The sequence below is a fragment of the Drosophila miranda genome, chromosome 4 (assembly GCF_003369915.1).
Source record: "Drosophila miranda strain MSH22 chromosome 4, D.miranda_PacBio2.1, whole genome shotgun sequence".
NCBI lineage: Eukaryota > Metazoa > Arthropoda > Insecta > Diptera > Drosophilidae > Drosophila > Drosophila miranda.
This window is the reverse complement of record NC_046677.1, coordinates 19,886,022-19,912,058: the sequence shown is the minus strand read 5'-3', so window position 1 is coordinate 19,912,058 and position 26,037 is coordinate 19,886,022. Positions and strand designations below refer to the sequence as shown.

General features: G+C 42.7%; 5 protein-coding genes across 6 annotated transcripts; 3 read left to right on the top strand and 2 right to left on the bottom strand.

The window, feature by feature from the left end:
* Positions 1-3,061: 3,061 nt before the first annotated feature.
* LOC117189002 lies at positions 3,062-3,594 on the bottom strand. The gene is made up of 2 exons (XM_033393841.1): positions 3,462-3,594; positions 3,062-3,407 (listed from the first exon to the last, which is right to left on the bottom strand). The coding sequence occupies exons 1-2, from the start codon at positions 3,529-3,531 to the stop codon at positions 3,160-3,162; spliced, it is 318 nt and encodes a 105-aa protein (XP_033249732.1). The 5' UTR covers positions 3,532-3,594; the 3' UTR covers positions 3,062-3,159.
* Positions 3,595-7,948: 4,354 nt separating this feature from the next.
* On the top strand, positions 7,949-10,015 carry LOC108164262. The gene is made up of 2 exons (XM_017299904.2): positions 7,949-8,263; positions 8,317-10,015. Exons 1-2 carry the CDS (start codon positions 8,224-8,226, stop codon positions 9,936-9,938), a joined length of 1,662 nt encoding a protein of 553 aa, XP_017155393.1. The 5' UTR covers positions 7,949-8,223; the 3' UTR covers positions 9,939-10,015.
* Positions 10,016-10,366: 351 nt separating this feature from the next.
* Positions 10,367-12,774, top strand: LOC108161299. Of its 2 annotated transcripts, none has more exons than XM_033393887.1 (2): positions 10,367-11,500; positions 11,577-11,692. In XM_033393887.1, exons 1-2 carry the CDS (start codon positions 10,419-10,421, stop codon positions 11,593-11,595), a joined length of 1,101 nt encoding a protein of 366 aa, XP_033249778.1. In that variant the 5' UTR covers positions 10,367-10,418; the 3' UTR covers positions 11,596-11,692. The 2 variants fall into 2 exon arrangements, with proteins under 2 accessions (XP_033249778.1, XP_033249777.1); XM_033393886.1 differs by having other exon boundaries at positions 10,376-11,298; positions 11,383-12,774.
* Positions 12,775-12,861: 87 nt separating this feature from the next.
* LOC108164299 lies at positions 12,862-14,946 on the top strand. Its single transcript, XM_017299945.2, has one exon. It carries the CDS (start codon positions 12,953-12,955, stop codon positions 14,897-14,899), a length of 1,947 nt encoding a protein of 648 aa, XP_017155434.1. The 5' UTR covers positions 12,862-12,952; the 3' UTR covers positions 14,900-14,946.
* Positions 14,947-21,373: 6,427 nt separating this feature from the next.
* On the bottom strand, positions 21,374-22,166 carry LOC108161582. Its single transcript, XM_017295867.2, has 2 exons — positions 22,004-22,166; positions 21,374-21,944 (listed from the first exon to the last, which is right to left on the bottom strand). Exons 1-2 carry the CDS (start codon positions 22,080-22,082, stop codon positions 21,430-21,432), a joined length of 594 nt encoding a protein of 197 aa, XP_017151356.1. The 5' UTR covers positions 22,083-22,166; the 3' UTR covers positions 21,374-21,429.
* Between the last annotated feature and the right edge of the window lie 3,871 nt (positions 22,167-26,037).

Genomic DNA, 26,037 nt, shown 5'->3' with positions numbered 1-26,037 from the left:
AAATTAAATGGGAAGGTGAAGGCCGACATGTGTTTGCAACTCTAGCCGGAAGTGGAAGGAGAAACATGCCTCTGGAATCCACATGCATTTCGCAGAATTTGCTCTCGTTTCTCTTACGCTGCCTGCCTCTCTCCTGCCAGGGCCATGTCGTTCGATTCCTTGACGCCAATTCAATCAGAGTCCGATTCGGTATTTCCTGACTTCTCATCACCTTCCCTATCATCGTCTGCTTTCCACTTCTTAAATTTTCTTTGACATTTTCCCATTTGCTATCGCCGTGCAATTTATATTTAGAAATAATTTCCGTTGCACTTTGGGCCCATCGCCATCGCCCTCTCTCTTGCACCACCTTCTGCACAACGGAAAAAGAAAGCAACTCAAAAGTGGAAGGACAGGAGAGAGAAATCTGAGAAAAGAAGAAACTCTCCTAAGAGTAATGTGCATTCATTTGTACCCAGGAGACCTCTGGAGAAAACAGTGAAAAGTTTTCTTTATTCGCGAGCAGAATTTAATGCAATTGAAAAGGGAATTCCAACTGGACAAAGTTCTCAAAGGGAAGGGAAGAAGGCGTGCAAAGGGATCGCCCTTCCTTGGACCTTGAACTTGATGGAAACCACACACTAAATCCTTCCCTGAACTGTGATAATTCCTCAGTAAAATGCCAAAGAGGATTCCAAGTTGGAGTCCCTCAAAATCCACATCTCCATCCCCATCCACATCCTCGTGGGACATCCCCCAAAGAGGCAAACACCGCAATGCAGTTCGTGTCCGAGATCTGTTTTATGGCAGCTGAGAGGGAAACCAAGAGAAAGAGAGGGAGAGGAGAAGGTGGTGCAGGAGATACAGGTGGAGCAAGTGGTGGCACCTGCACATAGGTAAATTTGTCCAGCAGCGAGCTAAATTCCAAACGGAAGTGACACTCTAATTGAGAGCAACGAGCCAACTGGGAGATGTTCCTGGCAGAGAGGGAAAGAGAGGTGAAGCAGCAGCTGATGGTGTGGTGGAGAGACGGGGATGGGATGTGGATGAGGATGAGGATGGAAGAGGAGGAAATGTCCACTTCATGCGGGTTCTGGGAGCAGCACTAAAAAAGTAAACTCGTTAATTGCTAAGTGCAAAACCATAAAACGGATGTGAAACAGGGGAAGAGATCCAAGGAGAAAGTGGGATCCAGGATGGGGATTGGTTTGTTGGTTTCGCAAACAGTTGGCAGAGGGTTGGAGAGTGGGAAAGGAACTATAATGCGGGTCTGGAGTCGGACGCTGTCGAGTGCCACAAATTGACTAAAATTTAATTAAGAAATATGCATTCCAGAAATGATTGAAACAGTGAAATTGCTGCACAGAAATTTTATCAATCCTATCCAATCAGAGTGAGAGATCCAATCCATATCACTTACATCGATTGTATCATATTTTATATCGATGGATATTGACAGAAAAGGCCAACTCATTTCACATTCAACTGATTTGCATAGCCAGAAGTCTCGGCGAATATTCGTGGAGATGTCTTCCAAACGGATTCCCACAGAGATTCAGTGTCAGCCTCACCTTCGAAGCATTCTTCTTCGACAAGTCTGTGCTCGCATTTTCTTTCGCCTGTCATAGACTGTTGGGGAAGATTTTCCACAGAGCCCAGAACAAGACGGCAAATGCGTTGCGTATTTATGAATAATTCAGCAAAAGGACATCCCACCCTTCCATCCTTCCTCCTGACTTTCCTATTTGTTTACCACAAATTGTCAAAATGTTGCCGGAATGACATTGGCAGCACGTGTAAGCCCACATCCTTCCTCCTCCTCCCATTTGCCTTCCACACGCCTGAAAGTTTATCCGAAATTGTCCATTGGAATTTATTCATGTGGATGCTGCAGGAGAGAAGAGCAGCATGTGAAGCATCATCATGCAAATCACTCACTCGGATCCATCACCCTTAAAGCTGTCGGTTGGTCGGTTCTCCGCTAGAGTCCCTTAGCAGGAAAACATCCCACGGTGACAGCTGAAAAAATTACTTCAATTTCATAATTATCGCGGGTGGCCATGTCTTCTCCCTTCGTCTCACTTCTGACATTTTTATTAAATTTCTGCCCCTGTCGAGCTCCCCGCTCAGCGGGAAAGCAACTCATGTCCGATGCGAGGCGACTTTGCGCTGTAATTAAAGAAAAATCAAGGGGAACTTCTCCTTTGTAATATATCAAGATTTCCTTCTTTACCGATATAACTTTTTGGGCGTGACAAATGTGAGTGGTCCGAGGGGGGATGGGAATTGATTAATGACTGGAGAAAGAAAGGCGAAAGGTTGACCACTTATTGGGAGAAGGCATACTGGAGAGGGTCGCATTAAATCTTTGAGTTCTGTCCAATTAGCAATCCCAACACTCAGTGGCACAATTCCTCCATCGGATTCTCCTATCTGCCTCTTCAGTAATACCCGTACTCACATATTACATAACATTTTTCTGGGAAGTGATTCTCCCTTCTTCCTGCGGCACATTGCCAGATGAAATTTTTGTTAGCCTCCGTTTTATGATTTGTCTTTCGAAAGTTTACGACTGCGTCTCCGGGCGTCTCCGGGCGTATTTAAAATTTGTGTCGGAATATAAACCAAAATCTGCTCTCAGCCTTCCTTCCGACGGACGCTCCTTCCTATTATTACCGATAAAAGTCGGAGCTGAGGGAGAAAGAGTGCCTTTCCGTAGCTAAATCATCTCGATTGTTCATCTTTTGGTGCATTTTTAAAGGTTTAATCAGTGGCTGAGAGCAAACAATGTGGAAACGTTGTCCATTGGCAAGAAGAATAAACAAAATTGGAGCAAGAAAACAATTAAGGAAATAAAACCAAAAAAACAAAGTCAAAGAAGGACCACCAGGATGAGAGAGCAGATAGGGATGCAAATTAATTAACATTCGAGTCTTTGAGAATGCAACGAAAATGGATGAAATAGAGATTGCAGCTCTCTTTCTTCTCCTTTATTCTTCTTCGTTATTCGCCGCTTTTAGTGCGCTTTAACAGCGCCAATAAGCATTCATTCATTCAAAGCATAAGGAACACGATATAGAAATGTTTGAACAGTATGAATTTAATAACAATTTGTAAATAAGTTTTTCAAGAGATGTTTAGGTGTAATTGTCGCCGCCACAGTCCACACATCACCGTCATTTAGTACCAGAAACGCATCGTAAAGTCATATTGTGGAGACGAGAGAAGTCGACGTCGAATCTGACGCTCAATCTGACGCCCAATCCGTTGGCCAATCTCACGCAACTGGCTTTGGGTATATCGATATCTCTGTCTGTGGGTCCCTTCTGGACCCTGCTGCACATCCGGATCGGGATCTATGGTCGCACTGGATCCATCTGTCTCAGCTTCATCTTGTGTTGCGGCTGATGCTACTTCTCCACCAGCCGCTGCAAGTTATATAAAATTACCAAATGGAGACACGCACTTCGATTTACACATACCTTGTGGTGGATTGCAATGGGCATCTTGTTGGGTGGATCCAGATATGTTTCCTTCGGGTTGAGAGTTCATATTTACTTCGACTTTTAATGTAGTTTTGTAATTTGACTTTGCGAACAAAATCAGGGCCTCTTGATTGTTTGAAAAGTCCGATCGACAGTATATGTCTATCGGAAAAAATCTAAGGCGTGTCATCAAAATATCGAAATTAGTTCGGTGGATCAGATGTTTCTTATGAAGATTCAACTAGCATGAGAGGCAAATAGCTATCCAAATGGCTCACAGCTATCCCGTAGCCAACGAGCCTGACCTGGAATATACCGCTGGCTCTCCTCTCCCATACCTCCCAACACCTCACCTATTATAATAATTGTGACTACAGTTACAGCACAGGCTCGAACAGTTTCCATCACAGCGCTCTCCCAATCGGAACCACCCAACCAGGTCAAGTGAAATGTGCTCCACAAACTTTTCTTTCCTTCCCTCTTTCCTTCTTTTCCTTATCCACACACATGCATCAAAGGAGGAACATACAATGAGTGCTCCGCCTGCACAAGAGAAAGTGGAAACTGTGACCCGATTCCTCGGCCTCTCCTACTTGGACACGTTCCAATGCAGATGTGTTTGTATCTGGACATTAGGGATTTATGCCACGGCTCAGAAATTTATGCAGAAACTCCGAACTTTGCAATGAAATTTTTGACAAATGCTTCCAATTAAGTGGAGCTCGTTGGACGGACGGGGAGCCGAGTGGGAGTGGCAGATTTCCCATGATGCCCCCGAAAACACAGAGCGCTCACATGATGTGGCCAGGCATATTGATTCGGATTTGGACTCGGATGTTGGTCTGCCATGGGGATTTGGCCCTAAATGCTTCTCATTTATTTTAACGCCCAGCGAGAGTCGAAAGCCCAAAGCTCAAATGTGATACGGGGACTGTACGGACTGTGCGGACTGTGGATGGTGTTTTCGAGGAGGCGAACCTGTGCCGCAGGATATATTTCCGACTTGAAGCCGCCGCCTGTGGCGTAAATATCTGATTAGGCTCCTGCCCACGAAGCCTCCTCCTCTTCCTCCTCAGCCATTCTCCTTTTCTAGGCAACCGAACAAAGGGAAGCAGGAAAATGGTGAAAATGAAAATAATCTTGGGCAACATCTGGGGGAGCATGGGGCGGGAACACTGCAGGAGTTGACTGTTCCCTTTTTGATTGGGGACAAGGTTAAGCATTCGGCAGTAAAATGGCAACTTATTGTTTGGAATTGCCTGGAATTGTGTTGGCCACAGAATAATAAAAAACCATGGGAGAGGTGAAAAGGAAATATCGAGGCTTTGAGGCTTTGAGAAATTGAACTCATGGGAGGACGAAAACTGGAATATGCTTTGATCATCCAAATAGATTATCTGAACAATTAGCTGCCTCATTGATATCTGTGGTTGTCTCTGAACAACATCCTCCATCACTCTCATTGTGCAACTCTCATCCTGTACTTATTTCTGTATATCATATTGTCTCCATCAGCCTGTCTCTCTTTGTCCATCTCACTTGACCTGCTCACTGCCAGAAGTCCTGGCTGGAGTCCTGCCCAGAGTACCATCATCATCATCATGGTCTCACTGTGGTTCCTGTGGTCATCCACCAACTACTTGTCTGCTCCTCCGGCTCATCCTGTGACTGCGGCTGACGCTCCACTTGGCTTGGAAGCCGTAATTGTCCTTGTCCGGCAGTGTCGTGTGTCAGTTATCCTTCTGCTGTTTGTTGCTTCTTTGTGTGGTTCTCTAATAACTGATGCAAATAATTTGCTCATTTCTGGCAAGTACTTGGCTTTTGTGTGTATGTGCGTGTGTGGTCAGGATATTGCAGATAATCATTTAATTTGGTTAAAAAGAGCATATGATAAAGAGGTGATGTTCCTGCAAAATGACAAGTGGCTAAAAAGGTTGCTTTAGATATTCATTAGGTCTGTATTTTCCACCCCAAACAATTGCCCTCCTTGCTGGTTAACAATTTAATTCGTTTATTTCCTCTTGGATAATTTGAATCTCATCAATTGCAATCTGTATAAAAAGAGGAAAAGAAGCAGAAATGTTTCCAATCGAATGAACAAAATGTATCCTTTTATACCCAATCAATATATACCATTTTTTTCGATCAAACCCTTCGCCATAAATAACATAATTCATATAAATATACATATACATATATATATGTATACTATGTATTCATTCATATAATTTTCCTCGCCCAAATTTGAACAATTGAAGCTTTGAATGCATCTCGTTATGTTGCCAATTCTTTCCTATTTTCCGCTCTCCAATTCGATTATCCGTTTTTTTCCAGCCGGATGTTTGTCTGTTCGGGGCATATTCTCGGGACTCTCTATCCTGCCACATTTGCGAAACATTTGAATTTGAATTCATTGAGGTGCAATAAATAAACTTGCCACATAAATCATTTTAGCAGCAACTTAAGCACTCAGAATGGGATTTTTTCGCCAGCTATCCGTATCTTCAGTCGCTCAGCTTTACACCCAAGAAGAGAGAGACCCGGAATGTAAGTGTTGGATATCAGCGAAGCTTGAAACACCCTCTAAATTATTCCGTTGAAATCGTTAGGATATACTGAACGAGTTATACGATGACAGCTACTTGTAGTTGGATATGGATGTTGGATATGCATGGACATTCTTCGTCAGACTTTACTGCCGGCCAAAGCGGAAACTTGCACAAACTACTTACCTTATAGAAACACAATTACTGCCTGCTGTGCCTTGACAATCTTCCTTATACCCTGCCAGAGAGAGTATAAACATTTTGGGGCGGCTAAGGACACCTTGGGGAGAGATTGAAGAGAATTGCCGGGACGGGTTAGAGCCCAAGAACTAATTGGCCAAAAACAATAAAGCTCTGCTCCTTTAAAACGGAAAGAAAACGCTCCATATCTTTGCCTGTCTCTCTCTCTCTCTTTCTCTGCTTCTCTCATTCTTTCCCTGTCGCTCTTAAAGTTTGGCTAAATGTTTGCGAGTCCATTTATAAATCCGTGCAACGTTTGCTCTATGTGCCCAAGGGATTTCCCCCGAACAGGACAGGGCAAATATTGAAACTATAAAGCGTTTGCTTTTTTCTCTCGCCTCTACACCCACTCATTGCCTTTCACGGCCTCTCTTTCCTTCTGTCCCTCAATCACTCTCTTTCTCTCTCTGTCTCTCTATGTGTGCGCTGGGTAAAGCTGCTTTAATCCTAAAAAAGTTTTTGCTAGTGAGTGGGTTAAAAGTAAGAGCAAACTACCAGGACGAGTACATGGTGCATAAGCGGCTTATGCCATTAGTTCGGAATCGCAGTTTGTCCAGCACTGAGTCCTGTGCCGGCCTGACGAGCGATGTCCTTCTCCTGCTCCACCTAGCCGTACATACCCATCTATACCCGTATCTATCGATATATCCGCTGTGTTCCAGCTTCCGCCTGCCTACCTGTTGGAGGTGGAGAGTGTGGGCTCAAAGTTTCAGGTAGCCCTGGCATTTGCCAATCCACGCGGCAAACTTTAAAAGACCCTGTTCCAGTGGCGGCCACTAATTGGTGGAAGTTTGACGTGTAAAATCAAAAGTTATGACCCAAAGATACGCTTAAATGGGGGGGGAAATCTTGCAAAAGTTTATCATAATTTGTGGGTAGATAAGTTAGCGATGGCAACAAAAAGGTGGTCTATGACGGGTCTAGTGAAGAATATGGGAACTTATGTTAAGCCCAGCCGTTGGGAGAGGTGGGATTTGAGCTCTAGATGCTTTCTTGCTCAGAATGCAGCACCTTATGTACTTCAGTTCTTATATTCTTTAATGTTTATAATGATGCAACTAAACATTACTAGAAATAGGTCATACTTAGCGAATGCAATATAATCAATAACATTTATTCTATACCTTAAAAACTTCCTCTCAGCAGAAACCGTTTAAAGCCTGCATCTTAAGCACTTCCGTCTCCTTTTTGTGGCTCCATAGAAAGTAGAGAATGTCGCCACCAGGTCTGACTTTATTACAGTGCAATTCCCTGACTGGCCCACCGAGACTGCAGCAGTTTGCCAAGACCGTATACCGAGGACCAGGAGAAGAGAATAGCCATTTTTGTCGCATACTCCACGCGGATTTTGACTGCATAAAATATGAAATTAAATTGCAAGCCAACAAAATGGCGCCTGGGAAAATGACAAAAATATGAGACAGAACTGCTGTAGAAACAGTCTCTCTTCCGCACGTGCCCCTCCTGCAGCTCTTGCCACACTTTGCTGGGAATTCTCTTGGCGCTGCCGACTTGATGACTTGCAGCTGTCGCATTTCTTTCGCGACTTTAGACACTGCTGCAACGCTTGTTGGCACCTGGTTAGCCACCTCGATGATGTTGGGATTTCATTTGACGGCAAATATTGTGGCGCCTCATGGGAAGTTCTCTGTTTGAGGTTGCTTTGCAGTGAGGCGAAGCCGAAACCCAGCTAACTCTGATATTGTCGGCACTTTGTGAGTGCTGTGAATACTTAAATTTTACGTTTAAAATGTTACGGCTAAATGAGATAACTTTCCGCAAAATTGGGCTTTGTGTGATCCTCTCGTGTCTGGCTCTGTACGTATACGTGTGTAAGGACATGGACACGGGCCCCAAAATTAACAATGCATTCTTTGTGAACAACGAGGGCTGCAAAATGATTGCCCTGGATGTGACGAGCCCTGAGATAGAGGGATACATAAAAAAGCCACCTGGTGAATACAAGTGCATCGATGCAACATGGTTTGGAACGAAACTCATCAAAGGAAGCTGGTATCTGAAGTTAATTCGCGACATTGATCAGATACTGATTGAACATAACCTAGATAATCAAACCAAAATACAATGCGAGTATGATCGGTTTGACGGAAAGAGTGACTGGCAATTGGAACACTACAGAACGGTTACATTTAATTTGGTACCCCCATATCGCTGGAAGCTGGAACCGTCTATGTACCTGCGTGTGTTTTGCTACAATTCTACGAGATTACTGCATGAAGATGCTCATTTCGTCATCCAGCCACCACCGCGGGAGTTACTCGAACAATCAAGAAGCTTGAAGAAATGGGACCAAGGGAATAAAACGGAACCGGCAGAGTCTACCTCGGAGCCCCTCATTTCTGTAATGATTCTGGGATTGGATAGTGTGTCCCATCTGAACTTTCTGCGTCAAATGCCGCGCACAGCCAACTACCTCCGTCATCAAATGTCTCACGTCGAGTTCTGGGGCTACAACAAGGTTGGCCTGAATACCTTTCCGAACCTGATTGCCATGTTGACGGGGAAGAGTGAAGAGGAGAACGAGAAGTATTGGAAGAAGATTCAGCGCATGGACGACTGTCCTGTAATTTGGAAAGACTTTAAACAGGCCGGCTATAATACCAGCTTTGGTGAGGATTATCCGGAAAACAGTCTGTTTAACTTCTTAAAACCTGGATTTGACTCAAAACCAACCGATCACTATCTACGTCCAGTCTTGAATTCCATGATAAGGACTTTTAGCCAAGATTCCATTGCTTGGTGCTCAGCGGGCCGCACAATCACTGATATATTGTTGGAAATGGTGGAGAATTTGCTGCCCCATATGCAAAGGCATCCATTCTTTTCTTTATTTTGGTGGGGACAGGGCTTTCATGACCATTTAAATTTCCCTTCGGTGGTCGATCAGCGTTTTGTGCGACTACTGAGGCGTCTCGATGATACGGGAATCACCAACAACACCTTCATATTCTTCATGTCTGATCACGGCTCGAGTTGGGGCTCGTTCCGGAAAACCTTTCAGGGTATGCTGGAGGATAATCAACCCATGCTGTTCACCCTCTACCCCAAGTGGATGAAGGAACGCTATCCGCTGGCAATCAAGAACCTGGAGAGCAATAGTCACAGCCTGATCACAACATATGATATGCACGAGACCATGCGGGACCTTCTCCATCTGGATTCATTGCAGGAGAATCGTCTCAAACAGAAGTCAATGTTGCTGTGGAAGCTGCTCGGCTCTGAAACACCGCGTGGCGTCAGCCTCTTCCTGCCAGTGCCTTCGTGGCGCACTTGCAACACCTCCAACATCCCTGTTGCATATTGTCTGTGCCAAGAGCTGACTCCTCTGCCATTGGACGCTCGAGAAGTGCAGCTTGCCGCCCAAACAGCTGTCCTTTCGATGAATCAGCTGCTAGAGACCTATCTAATGTGCGAACAGCTCCAGCTCAAGAACGTGTCTAGCGCCTACTCATCGGCCCCTCATATGACCAAGAAACATGATATGAGGGACATCACTGTGCGCTTCGAAACGATTCCAGGCGATGCTTACTTTGAGGCCACTTTACGGGTGACGCGTGGTGTATTATCCCTGGTTGGAGAAATCGTTCGGATTGATGATAGTAGCAACTTCAACAGCAACTGCATTAGCGAGGTCAAACTGTTTCCTTACTGTTATTGTGGATTGTAAAGTCAGTGTTTTTAGGTTGCATCCTCTAACAACGCATCAATAGAAAAATAAAAGAGTGCACTGCAGTATCATGTAAATTTTTGTTTTTTAAATTACGGAAGCTAAATATAATTGGAAAGCCCATTGCTTGGGCTCTCATAGTATATAGTATAGTGTATATAGTATATCATTTAAGAACGGCTGAGCTGATTTTGTCAGGAGAAGGTATTATTATCCATCAAAAAAACGATCAAGTGAGTTATCGTAAAATACATGTTCTTTAATAAATGCGGCTATTAATAGTTTCTGCATTCTATAATATATTTATAAATATATATTTGCTAGTCTATAAAGACAACAAAAATTTTAAGAGGATATTTACCAAAATATGCAGCTTCAATTAAATACACTCTATCTGGGTACGAACTTGAGTGAAGCCGAAACTCAGCAAGCTTTGAAATTGTCTGCATTTTGTGAATGCTTAAATTTTAATGTTTTAAAATGTTACGGCTTACTGAGGCACCTTTCCGCATTATTGGTCTTTGTGTGATCCTCTCGGGTCTGGCTCTGTACGCATACGTGTGTAAGGACACGGACATCGGACCCAAAATTGACAGTGAATTCTTTGTGAACAACGAGGGCTGCAAAATGATTTCCTTGGATGTGACGAGCCCTGAGATAGAGAAATACATTAAAAAGCCACCTGTGGAATACAAGTGCATCGATGTAACATGGTTTGAAACGAAACTTATCAAAGGAAGCTGGTACCTGATGCTGGCTCGCGACATTAATGAAATACTGATTGACCGTCATCTAGACAAACAAACCAAAATACAATGCAGGTATGATCGATTTGACGGGAAGAGCGACAGGCGATTGGAGCACCAAGGAACGGATACATTTAATCTGGTACCACCATATCGCTGGAAAGTGCGAGCTACTGTGTACCTGCGTGTGTCGTGCTTCCATTTTAAGAAATTACTGCATGAAGACGTTTATTTCTTGATCCAGCCACCGCCGCAAGAGTTACTCGAACAACCAGTAAGCTTGAAGAAATGGGTTCAAGGCAATACAACGGAACCGGCAGAATCTACCTCGGAGCCCCTCATTTCTGTCATGATCCTGGGATTGGATAGTGTTTCCCATCTGAACTTTCTGCGTCAAATGCCGCGCACAGCCAAATATCTGCACAACGAGATGTCTTACGTCGAGTTCTGGGGCTACAACAAAGTTGGCTTGAATACCTTTCCGAACCTGATTGCCATGTTGACGGGGGAGAGTGCAGAGGAGAATGTGAAGTATTGGAAAAAGACTCAGCGCATGGACAACTGTCCTTTAATTTGGAAAGACTTTAAAAGGGCCGGCTATAATACAAGCTTTGGTGAGGATTATCCTGGTGCAAGTCTTTTTAATTATTTAAAGCCCGGCTTTGGGTCAATCCCAACTGATCACTATCTACGTCCAGCCCAGAAACTTATGAATATAACTACTGGCATCTATAAGCAAACAACATGCTCGGGTGGACGTTTACTCACGGATATATTGCTGGAAATGGTGGAAAATCTACTGGCCCATATGCAAAGGTATCCATTCTTCTCGTTTTACTGGTGGTCCCAGGGCATTCATGACCACTTCAACTTTGGTTCTGTGATCGATCAGCGTTTTTTGCAACTACTGAGGCGTCTCGATGATACGGGAATCACCAATCACACCTTCATATTCTTCATGTCTGATCACGGATCGAGGTGGGGCTCATTCCGGAGAACCTTTCAGGGTATGCTGGAGGATAATCAACCCATGCTGTTCATCCTCTACCCCAAGTGGATGAAAAAACGCTATCCGCTGGCCATCAGGAACCTGGAGAGCAATAGTCACAGTCTGATCACAACATACGATATGCACGAGACCATGCGGGACCTTCTCCATCTGGATTCATTGCAGGAGAATCGTCTTAAACAGAAGTCAAGGCTGCTGTGGAAACTGCGCGGCTCTGAAACACCGCGTGGCGTCAGCCTCTTCCTGCCAGTGCCTTCGTGGCGCACTTGCAACACCTCCAACATCCCTGTTGCATATTGTCTGTGCCAAGGGAAGTGAAGCTGTCCTTTCGATCAATCAGCTGCTAGAGACATATCTGATGTGTGAACAGCTCCAGCTCAAGAATGTGTCCAGCGCCTACTCATGGTCCTCTCATATGACCCAAAAGCATGATATGAGGGACATTTTTGCTTTTTTGGAAGAAAAATCGTTTTCTTCCTGTTTTGTCTTCTATTTATAGAGTCAAACGTTTTGTTTGTCTTTTGCCCTTTGGTAAGCTAAGTCAGTTTTGGCCTGTGTTCCACGCAGATGGATGGACAAACTTTGGACTGTTTCTCTAAGCTCGCAGAGACGAAGCGGATGTAAATCAGAGGCTGCCTGCATATAAAATCAGGGGATTTGGGGGGCCTCGGGGCCATTTACAAGCGGCTTCTTTATTCTCCTCGGCAGCAGAATTTATATCTGGATCAGATCCGATCAATATTGTAGTCAGAATAAACAAATAAGACTTCAGTAGGTATGCAAATCCCTACACGCGCTTACATATTTCCTTTCTTTCACATACTCTTCGTCGTGCAATGTGTGCGCCCTCTGGTGGAGGTACCATAGAAGGTTATTGTGGAGGATAAAAACATCCATAAGCTTACATAAATCATAAGATCACAAATGTATTAACTGAGTACCGGGTATACAAGTATAGCCGCTTCTTTTCAACATATTTTCGCGGCTGTTATTCTTGGGAATTGGTACATGGCCGCTCGAGAACCGTGTGCATCTTGACAGCAGGCGCTGTCCGCTCTCATAGCGCTATCAGAGAGCGGTAAAAGTGCGCTGTTACCGGGAGGCGAATTGCTGTTACTCTGTTAGAGCTGCCCTGAACAACTGCACATAAACACTAGATATCATTTTATTTCCTGTCATTGCCAGCAAAGTCAAAAGTGTTGTTTTCACTTTTATATTTTTTCGTCACTTTGTGAAGGAAGAAATTTGAATTAGTTGAAATGATCTTCAAAATGTTCTGGCCAGATGAGAAATATTTCCGAAAAATCGGTCTAGCGGTTATCCTGTCGTGCCTGGCTCTGTACATGTACGTATGTACGGACATGGACATCGGACCCAAAATCGAGAATGCATACTTTGTGAACAACGCGGGATGCAAAATTATTGCGATGGATGTGATGAATCCCGAGATAGAGAGCTACATCAAAAAATCTTCGACTAGATATGGATGTAAGCAAAAAGCCTGGTTTGCAACGAAAATCTTCAACGGAAGCTGGTACCTGGAGCTGATCCGCAGCATAGATGAGATCCTGATTGACCACAATCTAGACAGTGAGAGGGATATTAAATGCTTTTATGATCCATATAAAAGTATAAGTGACTGGAACATGACTCGCTACAGAAGATTTAAGTCTCATTTGTTGCCTCCATATCGCTGGAAAGTGCGACCTACTGTGTACCTGCGTGTGTCGTGCTTTCATTTAAAGAAATTACTGCATGAAGACGTTCATTTCTTCATCCAGCCACCGCCGCAAGAGTTACTCGAACAACCAATAAGCTTGAAGAAATGGGTTCAAGGCAATACAACGGAACCGGCAGAATCTACCTCGGAGCCCCTCATTTCTGTCATGATCCTGGGATTGGATAGTGTTTCCCATCTGAACTTTCTGCGTCAAATGCCGCGCACAGCCAAATATCTGCACAACGAGATGTCTTACGTCGAGTTCTGGGGCTACAACAAAGTTGGCTTGAATACCTTTCCGAATCTGATTGCCATGTTGACGGGGGAGAGTGCAGAGGAGAATGAGAAGTATTGGAAGAAGATTCAGCGCATGGACGACTGCCCTGCAATATGGAAAGACTTTAAAAAGGCCGGCTATAATACAAGCTTTGGTGAGGATTATCCTGGTGCAAGTCTTTTTAATTATTTAAAGCCCGGCTTTGGCTCAACTCCCACTGATCAATATTTACGTCCGGCCCAGAAGCTTATGAATAGGATGGGCGGCACCCGTAGTCAAACAACATGCTCGGGTGGACGCTTACTCACGGATATATTGCTGGAAATGGTGGACAACATGCTACCCCATATGCAAAGGCATCCATTCTTCTCGTTTTACTGGTGGTCCCAGGGCATTCATGAGTACTTCAACTTTGGTTCTGTGATCGATCAGCGTTTTGTGCGACTACTGAGGCGTCTCGATGATACGGGAATCACCAACAACACCTTCATATTCTTCATGTCTGATCACGGATCGAGATGGGGACCATTCCGGAGAACCTTTCAGGGTATGCTGGAGGATAATCAACCCATGCTGTTCACCCTCTACCCCAAGTGGATGAAAAAACGCTATCCGCTGGCCATCAGGAACCTGGAGAGCAATAGTCACAGTCTGATCACAACATACGATATGCACGAGACCATGCGGGACCTTCTCCATCTGGATTCATTGCAGGAGAATCGTCTTAAACAGAAGTCAAGGCTGCTGTGGAAACTGCGCGGCTCTGAAACACCGCGTGGCGTCAGCCTCTTCCTGCCAGTGCCTTCGTGGCGCACTTGCAACACCTCCAACATCCCTGTTGCATATTGTCTGTGTCAGAAGCTCACGCCCCTTCAATTGGACGATCGAACGGCCCGAACGGTGGCCCGCAATGCTCTTCTTTCGATCAATCAGCTGCTGGATCCCTACCCCATGTGTCTTCCGCTGGAGCTCAAGGCCGTGGTCAGCGCCTACTCTTCCGTCCCGCATGTTAGCCACGAACATGACAAGAGGGATTACACCGTCCGCTTTCAAACGATTCCAGGCGGTGCTTACTTTGAGACCACTTCACGGATGACGGATGGGGTATTGTACCAGGCGGGAGAGATAGTTCGTATTATGCATCGTAACAATAACAGCAACTGCATTGGCGATCTTAAATTGGAACCCTACTGCTATTGTGCTGTTTAAAATGTGGTATTTGGCACTTTAACAAAATAAAACAATATGAATGTGTATATCTGTGTCTTTTTGTCCTAGCATTCAGTGATTCGGATCAATTTTTATTCGAGGTCTCATTATTTCCATTAGATACTATATTAAATGATGGTTTTAAAATTTCCATGGAATTGGGAAATTAAATGACATTTAACACAAAACGCAAACATCATTCGGTATTTGATTTATATTTTAGCCCGAAGGCAGACAGAATTTCGAATAAGTCAAACAAACAGACTGCAGTGTGGTAAGCCGTTTTGGCCTACATTGAAAATCAAACATCTGGTCATGGCTTTTGCCCTTTGACAAGTCGATTATGCAATCTCTTCTGTGGATTCAGGCTGTGACATTTGTGTTTTTTAGCCAACGGCGGAAATTCTTATTCAAGCAATAATAGATACAGACAGACACTTCGAATCCATAGTCATGAGATACAATTTGTTATTCAGTGGAGCGACCGAACAGGTAAAGCTTCCACAGTCTTTCAGTTTATTAAAATTAAGTGCCAAGAAACTCCGACTTTAATGAGCCACCCAGCCCTGCGTGTGAGCAATATTTGTCCAAATTATTCTCCGAATTTCTTTCTTGGGGCCAAAAGCAAATTGCTTGCAGTCAATTTGTTTCAAACGCTCGGCTTGGCTCGCCCAATCATGATAATGTTGATGATGATGGATTTATGTCTACCATTTGTTTTAGTATGCTGTTTTTTCGGATCGTATCCTGCTTTTTGCCTTGGCTTCTGTTGGCTTGGGCGATGCCTGTCGTCGGCAGCAAAGTGAAAAGTGAAGAGTGAAATGTGCGCTGCCTGGGAGCATGCCATAAATCAATTTTCACAATTCCCAAAAAAGCGTTGCCTGACTTTGTAAGTCGAGAGTGTTTTTTGCGAGTATTAATTGAAACAACGCAGTCTGGAGTGTCAGCAGATTTAAGGTTAAAGCCAGCTGAAGAGACAGGACGTTTTGGTGAAGTGAGATAAAAAAGGATAAGGTTGGAGCAATCATCACAATGTCCTCTGCAACTTGTGCCACGATTTTTTTTGGCAAAAAGTGAGAAAATAAAACCCAAAGCTAGTGAAATGGAATCCTAACCTCTAAATATAAGCAACAAATTAAGTTTATGACATACCTTCACCATATATGTACATACATTGACCATGAATCAGTGCCACTTGAGCTCGGTGTTCGGTGCTCGTTGCTCGGTGCTCAGATAGTCATAATTGAAACCAAAGAAACGTAAAAAAGTCACCAACCAGGCATTAATAAGGCTTTAAATGTGGCACAAAAAAAAACAGCAGCGCCCATACGCAATGGCAAGACCATGAGTCGAGCATGGGCGTCAGGAGAACATAAAAAGCCAAATTAGCAATGTTTCACATCAAAGTGCGCATTAAAATCCGAGACGATAATCACACACTCTCACACAACTCACACACACAACCACATAGTCGCACAGACACGCATAGGCCAGACGCTGCCTTTTGTGTATGCGTGAGAACATACAAAAAACATAATTAACCGCGACCTAACGACGACGGCCGACCCACAAAAAGCCGTCAGCCCAAAGCCCTAGGCCCCACCAGGACACCCAGGATTCCAACCCCAGCTCGGATTCCCCACTGGCATCGGGTTAATGTGACGAACGCAGCTGTTGTCGTTGCTTTTCTGTGCAGCCTGCGGAGCCGACATTTTTGCAAATTACACACTTTTGAATATAAAGTACTCGCATAACATATACGTATACTCGAGACGACATCCAGTCTGTGGCCCTTTTTAATGGCACAACAAGTGAAACGACAGCAGCAGGCCCTGCGACGCCCAGAAAACATCGATATTAATATCTACATTAAACAAGAGTGTACGAAATATTACTTAAATATACATATGTATGTACGTTCTTCCTTCTTTAAAGATTCAGCGATAGAGATGGGATTGGGCGTACCCTTATGTGCGGTAAGTATTTAAGCCCCCTTTCTAAGGGCAAAGTATAGTAACACACCTCCGAAAAACACATGGAAATATTGATATGGCTATATTTTGGACGCTACTTCATTTGCAAATTAAGCCCACACTTACATTGGTGAAATACCCAATCTGTGTACTCAGTATATCCTCTCGCCGACTAATTATCTCTCATTATGAGCGAATCATTTACAATCGATTGCATTTAAGGCGTTTCAATCGCTGCTTAACCGCAATTCCCTTTTTCCCCCCACCCACCCCCCCCCCCCCCACACTGCCATTCAATGGTGTTTCCGGTTCAGTTGGGCCACCTCGTAAGCGGAAGGATATTGCGCCTACTGCACAACTGTGGGTGTGGCCGGATAGGTGCCCTTTCATTCGTGTGCTCTTAACGAAGCTCCCAGCATCCGTCTGTATACCCCAACCCCTACTCCCACTGGCTTTACATATGAATAAATTATTGATATCCAAATTCAGTTCGATGCCTCAGACCAGAGACCGAGCCCAAACACGAGCCTGACCAATGCCTCGACATGCATTCCCATCCGTCGCAAAAATGCAAATATTGATATAGTTATGATTGCGAATGCGAATGCTCCCGCGTCATTTCCATTCTGCTGGGAAATCCTTAATCCGTGCTCTGTGTGATGAGGAGTGGAGTTGTATTTCTGTCTCCCTCCCACTTTTCCATCCTCTGTGGCGTATTCAATGTGTTTGCAAATCACGGACAAGAGAATATGTTCATGTGGGTAGAAAAAAGGGGATAACATTTGGTCAGATGCATGAATAGGGCCAAATTGGCAAAATACCACGAAACACCATTTATTCGTTTTAATTTTATAATTTATAAAGGCTTCGAAAGGGAATGATAGTAATAGAATCAAGCATCAAGAAGCATCAACGAAAAATCACTGAAAGCAACACCAATACGTCTACATTAAGCAAATCTTATTGGAAATAGCTACAATATTTGCTACAGACAGTCAAAGCACTCTATGTTCTGGTTTTTGACAATGTTCTTGGTACCCTAAGACAATCCCACTTTGAAAGTCCGCATGCGTCCAGCACTGTTTTGGTTCCAATAGTTTTAGAAACTAGATAAGTACAAAAGCACCATAGATTGTATAGCCTCAAAAACAGAGGAAACGATACAACAGCAACAGACAGAGTAAGATAAAATACTTCTTGACAATACAAGAGCCCAGAGTAACGACTCACCATTATGACATCAATTAAACCAGAAAATATTGTTTTATTTTTGGGGTTACAATCTCGCTCAAGAATTTATCCGATTCTAAATATGCACCAATTTGTTGAGCCCCTCACTCAAAAAATACGAGCATGTTTTGGTATGGCTGGATGGCCCAGGATGGCCTAAAATGGCATTGGGTCATCTCTTGAGCACACAAACTGTATGTCCTCCCCCCCCCCACTCAGATCTGCTTGTTCCTCGTTTCTGAATTGCAATTAGGAATGATATATGAGTTGAAACTGGTCCAGCTTTCGATTCGTTTCGTTTCGTTTTGCTTTGTCTTGTTTTGTCCCATTTTGTGTGACATGGATTTATGCCTTCCCAAAAACCATTCGAGTGCTGACTGAGGAGATTGAGTCCAGCCCATTGCAATCTGTAAATCAAATTGTCTTCCATAGAAAGAAGCAACAAATATTGTCAGTATCGAATGATTGCATGACATTTGGTTTTTTTATAAAGCCTCTTTGCAAGTTGCAACAAAGAAAGCAAGGGAATGGGGCATCAAATGATGTTGGTAAATTTTAATTTTTCGCAAGAGATATGCGTTTATAAATTTAAGATTTCTGCAATGCTTAGATTAGATTGTGGCTCCATAGTTTCTCTCTCGGAGAGTCTTTCAAGTCGTTTTTTTAGTGTTTCAATGCTTTCTTTTATCCTTCGAATATCCTCCACTCCATCAATTATGCCCTTGATTCCCTCTCTCAAAATTCGCATGAATGGCAAATAAGTCTTGAATGCAATCAAATTAAGGGAGCCAAGTGCAGTTTAATCCTTTTACAAACACATTAAAATGTAGCCAGCAGCTGTTATCCCATGGCCATTGTGGCCCTCGGAGGGACACAAAAGAGAAGACACGGATGGAGCTTAAAAGTAAATAGAGAGAGAGAGAGAAAATGGAATAAAAAAGAAAGCGCAGCATTTAATGATAATTACAGCGACCATTAGCAATTGTCTGGCGGCAATAATAACAAAGTGAACATAAAAACCATGAAGAAAAGGTAAGCTTCAATTGCCGAAACTGCAGATACCCTAACAGATGCATTGATCCTACGACAACAATACGACCAAGTCCATGACCTATGAAGAAAAATTAAAGTTCAGCAGAAAAAGAGAGATAGGGAATCCCATATAGTATCCGTTCTTTGGATTCTAGTGGCTATTTGTGGTCCCATTCATTGTACCCATTTTGAAAGTGCATAACCAGACTACGAAATTAAGGACAGGGGAGTTGGACCAGCTTGATATGCTTGAATTGAAGTGGCTTAGAGTGAGAAGTGGGATTGGGAGGTCTTAAGCGTGACTCGATTTTCAATTACCACAGCACTTGGCTCAATCCAATGAATTGTTAAATTATGTAATGAAGCGTGTACTCTAGATAAATGAAAACTAATTAAATTAACTTTGGCCAGCAGCGCCTGGCAAAGAGCAGTGCAAACTTTTGCTACAAAGAAACGGCATTCCACTGAATCCACTATTTGGCAGAGACTGCAGATGGGAAGGAATTTTATTTGAGCTGTTTGCAAACATTTTAGTTTCAAATTGGAAAACTAATTGTTTGCCACACACATCCTCAAATAATTAAATAGAGGCACAACAAAACCATTTGACTAAGTGTAGAACAGAAACCAGATTCGAGTACAGTTTTCTGGCAATTAGGCACGTTCCATGGCATAAGCTCTTATGGTTAATTGCCTTTCACCTCGCACACAGTGGCATCTCGTGTGGCATCGGGGCGCCCCTTCCCTGTTTCGGTTTGCTCTGCATTTAATGAGTCATTCGATTCGATTTCGAATGGGTCACGTAAAACATTAAAATGAATGAACGAGACGCATAGAGAGGCGGCGGGGGAAGAGGAGGAGGAGGCGGAGGCACAGGCAGCAGCATCGTTTGCACATGACAACCAGATGGTAATAAATTTCTTCTTTGGCCAAAATTATAGAAAGCCATAAATGGCAAAGTCATGGGGCGTGGCTCAGAGAAAAATAGAGAATCTCCCACTTCAGGAGGATGCTTTTGAGATATTCTATAGTTAATAGTGCAAGAGAGAAAAGAGTTTAGAGGATGATTTAATAAAAAGATTTGTAATCAAAACATTCCATTTGAAACTCTTTTGTAGGCTTCGTAACTGGAAAGGATTAAAAGAAAGATCAACTGTGTACCAAGGGAAATAAAGAGCCTAAAGCTTATAAGTTTCCGGTAAATCCAAATGTCCCCAAGTGGTGACACTTCACTTCTTCACTAGAAGATTGAATTCAATGTGAGATCTATCTAACATATATTACGCGAGCGAACCGAGTGCTGCCTCAAATCAACCACTCCACTCCCCTCTTTCATACACACACACTCTTTCATTTCGACTGCCCACGTATTATCCTTTGCCCTGACTCTCTTTCCTTTTGTGGCTGTTGACTTTTGGGCCTTCTTGTCACCTTTTCGCTTGATCAAATTCAACACATCAAATAACACTTTACCCCAACCATAGCACCATGGCAGGAATGTTCTGCTTGGCACTTCTGAACGAGTGTGAGTGTGTGTTGCCTTTGCACATTTGGCTGATTTTGAAGTGTGTGCTTAACAATTTTTTGGACAACTTTTTTAAATTCCTTAAGCACGTAGACTGCTAAACTTTTTAGCAAAGGCAAAAGTAATTTTGATTTTATTAGCTGTGTAGCACCTGATGGCATTTTCTTTTTCCTTTTTGCAGTCACACTTAGTGTTATACCCCTCTCTACAGTACTAAACCCCGACACCTGTGCTCATCTCTCTGTTAGCCTTCGCCTCTTTCAATTCAATTTCAGTCAATTGCGTGTTTGGCACAAAGTTTTTCCCACACGCAGAGACACACACACAAAGAAATACAAGAAAAAGCCAAAGCCTGCGAAATACGGCGACAACTTGACAAAGTCAACAGTTTGATGCGGCGGCCGGGCCGAGAAGTAAAATTGAGGCAACGGCACGGCAGGAAGGGAAAATTGAGCCAACGGCAGGAAGGTACAATTTAAGTGGAAAAAAGGAAAACACGACAGCAAATTTGTTGTTATCGACATTTGCTGTAGTCGATATTTCGTTGTCAAAGCGGAGGATAAAAAAAAGAACTAACTTTTCGGGCAGATGCCAAAGATTCGGTGAAACGTTAAGAGAAACGGGGGTCAAAAATTAATTAGAGCTGAGCCAATGAACTTTGTTCAATTTTAAACATTATTCTCGCTAATTTCCAAAGTATTGAAATAGTTCTTATTCCTCAACGTAACTAAAGAACATTTTATTCAGATCAAAATGGCATCAAAATATAATCAAAATTCGCCAAGTTGCTCCGACAAGTCCACAACAGTCGACCCATCTTCCCCATCTTCGTCAGTCTGATGTGAGTGCAGACCTTCAAAGTCATAATGTTCAATCAAGTAACCGACAATAGTGCATTCGGACTCCATCATCATCTCCCAACGGCGCATGGGGTCGAAAGTGCTGATGCCCATGCCTTTGTATGTCTTTTGAAGAACTGGACCAGCATCGCAACCAGCTATGAGACGAAAAATCTCATCATCCTGGCTTATTATGCACGATGTCAGATCGTATATCTTGCCATTGAAAGCCGTGTATGTTGGCTTATTATCTTGTCCATTAAATGTGGAAAGCTGTTGCAAGGTGAGCTTTAAAGGCTCACGGAAAACGTCCGGTTCTTCCTCATCAGCTGGCTTTTTCCAAATCTTTGAGATGCTTTTGCTGGCATAGTAACCGAGGACGAAGGAAATCAACATCTTTCCAGTGGTGCTCTTAAAGATCGGGTTGATCACACGGGATGCAGCGTCTGCAGTTTCGGAAGCTTAGTTGGAAATGGAATTATACTATTAATTGATGTTTACTTACTTGCCCAGTGGACCTGTCCCACCTGCTGCATGTTGGAGATCAGGCTCTGTGCCATCGATATGGCTGTGCTGTAAGACATTTCGAAAATATATATTCGTAAAATAATATTTTTGTTTATTATTAAGGTCGTCTGTCACGTTGAGACTGTTACAGTCGACTAAACAAAATACTTCCAACTGAAGTATAGATCCAGGATTAATGTTTCAAATAATTTACTGATACCCGCATTATATTAAAATTTTAAGTGCATCATAGATCATGCTCAATTAAGATCAGTTAAAAATGATTTACTGCTCTGAGCAGCAAAAAACAAATGTTAATCAAGCCAGAAATTTTTGCCAGCAACTGAGCCACTCCCCAAATGTACATCCAACAACTGTTAAGCCACCTGCTGCCAAGCTCATTTATTATATAGTCATATACATATATACATATGCATGTTCATATAGGTTGTAGCTGGGTCTGCGCCATTTGCTATTAACATTAATGCCAAATGCGATCATAAAAATTGGTCTTAAAAAACACTTTCATGTGTTTGTCGTCGGCTGTGTGCCCTGTCAGTTACTGTTTTTATCAAATTGGTTGTACTTGGACTTTAATATGACTTAATAAGCTCATTACAATTTTTCCCCCCTCTCTTCCTCTCCCTCTCTCTCTCTTTCTCTCCGTGTATATATGTGTGTGTGTGTGTACAAAAATGTAATTTCGCGCCACGAGAGTGCTCTGGCATATATGTATGTATACATATACATATGTAAATAGGACTGCAGGGCAAATGGCAGTAAGAAATACTGAAGCTGATTTGGGTTGGCTATAGTTGGTACCCTCTGCTCGTTATATATCTGAAATTTAAATTGGGCTTGTCGTTGGGTTATTTAATGAATTTACATATGAGTGTATTGTTCCTCAGCAAGAGCTTCAGTTTTCATGCATTCTCGAGAGACAATGGATTGGACTCGCTTGTGCTGAAAGATATTCAAAGGATAATGTTTACATGAACAGTTCTTCGATATGTTCGTAATATTCCATATTTGTGTCGTCAGCTTGGATTGTCCTTAAAAGTAGGCAATGCTTTTTATTATGTATGCTGCGATGAAATATTTTATTAAATAGTATAGAAAGACAGAAAGCCAAGGGAAATTTATGCCCAACTTTCATTATAGATAATATTAAAAACGCATAAATGCATTAATAAATCCAACATTCATATGAAAAATGTATGTATGTTTTGCAATATTTAAAGTTTTAATTTGTCTAATAATCCCACCCCCTGTTATTGTCTTCAATTATCTTTTCTTCTATTCCAGCATGCCATGGATACCCTTGCCTGGCCTCGACAAGAACCAAGAGAAAACTGAGAAGCGTGGCGCGTTTTCGTTTCCGCCTTATGCTCGCATTAAAATTTGCATAACGTTGATTTTGTTGCGAGCACATTACGCATACGCCGCGTGTGACGCTGGCTCAAATTGCTTTGGGCACTCGGTTTGCGCCTCGCTGCTTCCTTTGCGTTTCCTTTTTTTGTTCTGTGGGCTTGTTTCTGCTTATTTTAATTTATTAAATTAAAACATATTTCACATGCTGTTCAAATATAATTACATTTCCTTCTGCATTCCTCCCTGCCATGACTACTTTTAATTAAAAATAAAAATCATACTTATAAATACAAAAAAAAAAACGGAAATCTCTTTAAAGTTACGCCGCGTGCTGCATGCCACCGCTACTGCTGCTGCCGCTGATGCTGGTTATTAATAAACTTTTCAATTGCCCACAAACTGCGGGGGCAGCTGTCTCGTATTAACTTTGTCTGTACGCAGCTCCCCTTAACCACTCTCTCCCCCTTCCATCACCCTCTATCCCTCCCGCTCTCTCTTTCTGTTGCTCCCACATTCTCTTTGGCCCCGCGCTGTCTCTTGTTTGGCTTATTAGTCCTGCTCTGCTGAAATTTGCTTTGGCAAATGTCGGAAATCCGACTGCCAAAAAGGAGCACAAAAAACCAAACTTTCAACCACAAAGTGCCAAAGCTCATAAGCCCACAAACAGCATAAAAAAGAGGCAGGGTCTATGGTGGGAGGCAGTGCGGATGCTGCTTATTATTCGAGTTAATTAAAGCAAATTTCAAAAGGATTAAATTGCCAGCAGATTTGCTTAGTTTAATTTTGGCTCCAAGCTGTGTTTGGTGTTTGGGCGGAATATCCCCACTAATGGGGCCAGAAAAATAGGGAAAATGAGAAAAATGCTAAAACAGGAGTTGACAATTTAAGATGGGTTGAACTTCAGCCTCCAGGAATTTCGTGAAATATATTTTTCCTAGAAATGATTTCTTTCTCTTGAATTTGAAACAATATGAAACAATCTCCCTTTAACTTTTTTCAGTATACCTCTAAAATTGTCTCTTCAAAATTTACATAAAGATGTATATTCCCTTTGCCTTTGGTTGTTGTCTCCTTTTTCAACCATCAACGACTACCGAAAAATCGTCTAAAATGGTCTCAAACATTAACAGTAAAGTCCATTCAATCTCCCCCTTTTGTACCCCAACTATTCCCCACAGTACGCCATGATTTATTCATTGAAAAGAAAGAGCAGTAAAAGAAACAAAAAAACACCACAACTGGAATGGCTCCCACATAGTTTTGGTCCATCTGACGTACCCTCCTACTTTTTTCGGTGATGCTGATATATTTTGCAGCAGTAACCCTAAATAAAAAACTACAGAAAAATAAAAGGATAAAAACATATATGTAAAATCTACAAAAACACAAACACTATAGGAGGCTATATAGGACACAAACAAATTGAGCAAGAATAACAGTGGCAGAAAAAAATATTTCCATGCGACAATTGCAAAAGTGTCAAGGTGCAGGCGGCGCCAGGCGCAAAAAAATGAAAACCGCTAGGAGAAAAATTCGAGAAAAATAAATAAAAAGAACCAAAAAAACTGGGGCAATAAAGTCTGGTGCCAATTTGTTGTGTAACCGCCTCTGCTCCCACACAAAAATCGAAAGTTGGCCAACATTGTGTGCTAAATTTGAGATAGAAAGGAAATATCGCAGGCCTGGGTTATTTTTAATGCATATTTCCTGATGGGGAAATGCATATGTCAGCATTTAGGAGGTTGTAGAGAGGCTCTTGACTTTGATGGGGGGACATTGCCTTTAAGCTCACATCTCTCACAATGAGAAATGACAGGGGAGAGGATTAAAGTTATGGCAGCTTCTTTTTGATAGGGGAACTCTGAGGTTTAAGTCGATTATCCCATTTAACCAAAACTCAATCACATAAGCTCGTTTATTCCATACCCAATACTTACTCGTATCTTGCAAAGCATTAAATCAATATCTCTGGCTCTGTCTGGCAGATTGTGTGTCTGTCTGTCTAACTGCCGAGGAACACTTTCATCCGGCAGATGGAGGAAAATGTAAGCTGGCTGAATAATTGCGGATGAAGCGAAGCCCCCAAAAATTAATGAACTCCACGGAAGAGCAGGAGCTGCCATAAATATCATACACAAAGTCGAAGTTTTCTTAGTTCGAATTGATGAGCAACGCAACGCGCTGTCGAAAAGTTTCGGTGTGGCACGTTTTGCATGATGAGGTTCCGCAATCATTTTCCACCCAAAAACCCACAACCCACGCAGAAAAGTTGCTCATTAAGATGCCGCCGGGAGAAATCGCGTGAAATTCTCATTCCGATGCCAGATTATTAATATCTGTGTAGGATGGATTGTGGGAGTGGAATTTTTGTTAGTGTGCGCAAATATTTGCGCATTTCTCATTAAAGTTTCACATATATCACGCATACGCCGCATTGTGCACAATTAGTTGCAATTTATCCCCCTTTTCGCTGAAACGAGCACTCGGCTTAATGATACTTAATGTGTAAATCATTATAATAAATTACATGCATGAGCGATGATAAAAATAATCCAGCGCCAAGAATAATACAAATAAACCAAGTGAATCCCCATAATGTGTGCGCCGTCATGAAAAACACACACTGAGAGACAGACTGACTGAATGCAAAGAGAGCGCCAA